The sequence below is a fragment of the Prunus dulcis genome, chromosome 8 (assembly GCF_902201215.1).
Source record: "Prunus dulcis chromosome 8, ALMONDv2, whole genome shotgun sequence".
In the NCBI taxonomy this organism is placed as follows: Eukaryota; Viridiplantae; Streptophyta; class Magnoliopsida; order Rosales; family Rosaceae; genus Prunus; species Prunus dulcis.
Window position 1 is genome coordinate 10,758,240 of NC_047657.1, and position 2,479 is coordinate 10,760,718.

A 2,479-nucleotide genomic window follows, 5' to 3' on the forward strand; every position below is an offset into this window, starting at 1 on the left:
CGAATCCCTTTTCTTTTTGATCTGGCACTCACCATGTCCCTTGTTTTGGCTTCCCTTTAATCATCTTATTGTGAATGTCAACGAGACAGTACTACACTAACCATATCTACCGTAAGTAATTCATAGCCATGAGATGCTACGCTAATAGTATGCATTTTGTAATCTCTTGGAACACGATTAAAATCACTACAAGAAAATTTCACACTACGCATTGATATTATATAGTTGACAGTATTACAGGTTGGAGATGTTGTCAATTAGATACGGCTACTTTATACTCAACAATTTTTATAAATTCGTCGAGTATTCGTTCAGTTGTATTTATTCTCTATTTTTTGTTGAAAGATGTAATAAGTTCAAATATTATGAATGATATTTACCGAATAAAAAAACAAGTTTTGTAAATACAATTATCAAATGCCCTATTGAAACTTGGGTTAATTACATAACTAGAAAAATGAATATTATATAATATGATCTTATGAATTTGTAATACCTACAAACAATGCATGAAGTATAATAATAAGAGGAAAAAAAATATCTTCTCTGTCTCCCTTTCCTCCTGTCCTTCCATATCAAAAATAAACGAAACGAAGAAGAAGGAAATTGCATAGGTGCTAGCATAATGTGCGGATTAATTTAATAAGAGGAATGAAAAACTCTACTTGCATTAAATTTAAGTCCCCAACTGATAAATCATGATATTATTGCTTCCTTACTTGCAAAGCAGATCAGAAAGAAAAGAAAATCGAGACAATTTGAAGACAGGAAATGCGTCCTTCTTGGAGCCTCATCTTATACGCACTGCTTGTTTTATTGGTAGGCATTAATTTCCACCTCACTGAATTTTCACCAATTCAACAAAGTTTTCTTGAATTTGATGTAATAATTTCTTTGATTGTGTTCTTAGTTCAACAGCATTTGTTGCAGTGTGTCTAGAAGTTTTTTGCTTTGATTTATTTTTTTTGTTTCATCCTAATTGCTTGAAGTTTGAACATATAATTTCAGACTGCACAAGGGAATAATGCCAGGAAGATTATTTCTCTTGGAAATGGGAAAGACAACAATGAAGACTTGATTGATTTGTATCAAGGCAATGAGCATGATCATGATCATTCAACATCATCATCCCACATGCATCACATGGACACTGCACTACTAAATGTTTTCTTCACCCCAAAAGATCTCAAGCTAGGGAAAACCATGCCCATATACTTTTCCAAAAATGACCCTTCTACATCTCCTAGAATATTGCCTAGAGAAGAAGCTGCTTCCATTCCTTTCTCAATCTCAAAACTCCCCTACCTTCTTGAATTTTTCTCCTTCACCCAAGGCTCTCCCCAAGCCAAGGCCATTGAATACACATTGACCCAATGTGAGCTTGAACCCATCAAAGGAGAGGTCAAGTTTTGTGCTGCCTCCATAGAATCCATGCTTGATCTTGTAGGTGCCCTCTTTGGATCAAGCACCAAGTTCAAGGTCTTAACCACATCCCAACTCAAAAACTCAACTACCCTTTTGCAAAACTACACCGTTTTGGAAGCTCCCAAGGAGATCTTGGCTCCTAAAATGATTGGATGCCACACCATGCCTTACCCTTATGCAGTTTTCTATTGCCATAGCCAAGAAAGTGAGAACAGGCTGTATCAAGTTTTGCTTGGTGGTGAGAATGGAGAGAGAGTTGAAGCTGCTGCTGTTTGCCACTTTGATACTTCTCAGTGGGACCCTAGCCATGCGGCATTCAGTGTGCTTGATGTTCAACCTGGGAGCTCCCCTGTCTGCCATTTCTTTCCTGCTGATAATCTTGTTTGGGTGCCACTGCCAGCTTAATAGTAGCACTGTGGCACTGTGGTTTTCAATTTGTAAATGCATGCATGGTACTAAAACAGTCGTTTCAATAGCATGTCACCCACAGTGTTATGCTTAAAGGAGTGATTGGATGGTACCGACTATGAAATTTTAAATACTTGATACATTATCAATATATATAATGATGCATCGCTGTTTATTCTAGGTTATATGAATTAATATAAACCTAGATTATATTGACAATGTACCAGATACGTACTGATACTAAACAATTTATGCTCGGTACTAAACAATCTTTTCCCTGACATTTATGAACTTAGTGCATCGTTTACTTCTAAGAATGCTTTACTTTGGACAAGCTAGCAATTCCCTTTGTTTACTTTCTGACGGTACATAGCCATGGCTGTGTTTGTGCAGAAGTGTATATGACTGTGTGTCTATAGTGAGTAGATAAACATATACAATTGGATTTTTGCTGACCTGTGTCCTATATATGTAAATTATTATTATTATTTATTTGGATGTTCGATTAGAACAAAGAAAACAACCCTTAAATTACCATCAACACATGATACCCAACTCCAAATGTAAATCAAGGCATGGCTTAAACCTTAAACCTTATCTGTTTGATATGTGATATGTAGTACAAGTTTATAATGGTGTTCATTCG

The 2,479-nt window shown here is 35.9% G+C and overlaps 1 protein-coding gene across 2 annotated transcripts; it reads left to right on the plus strand.

Annotated features, from left to right (window-relative positions):
- The first annotated feature begins 524 nt into the window (after positions 1-524).
- Positions 525-1,830, plus strand: LOC117638240 (BURP domain protein USPL1-like). 2 transcript variants are annotated; one of them, XM_034373374.1, is made up of 3 exons: positions 525-614; positions 731-819; positions 1,009-1,830. In XM_034373374.1, exons 2-3 carry the CDS (start codon positions 772-774, stop codon positions 1,828-1,830), a joined length of 870 nt encoding a protein of 289 aa, XP_034229265.1. In that variant the 5' UTR covers positions 525-614; positions 731-771. The 2 variants fall into 2 exon arrangements, with proteins under 2 accessions (XP_034229265.1, XP_034229266.1); XM_034373375.1 differs by lacking the exon at positions 525-614 and having other exon boundaries at positions 711-819.
- Positions 1,831-2,479: the final 649 nt, after the last annotated feature.

Coding starts and splice junctions, on each gene's coding strand:
- LOC117638240 (XM_034373374.1), top strand. CDS start 772: ATGCGTCCTTCTTGGAGCCTCATCTTATACGCACTGCTTGTTTTATTG. Junction 820..1,008: donor ACGCACTGCTTGTTTTATTG/GTAGGCATTAAT, acceptor ATATAATTTCAG/ACTGCACAAGGGAATAATGC.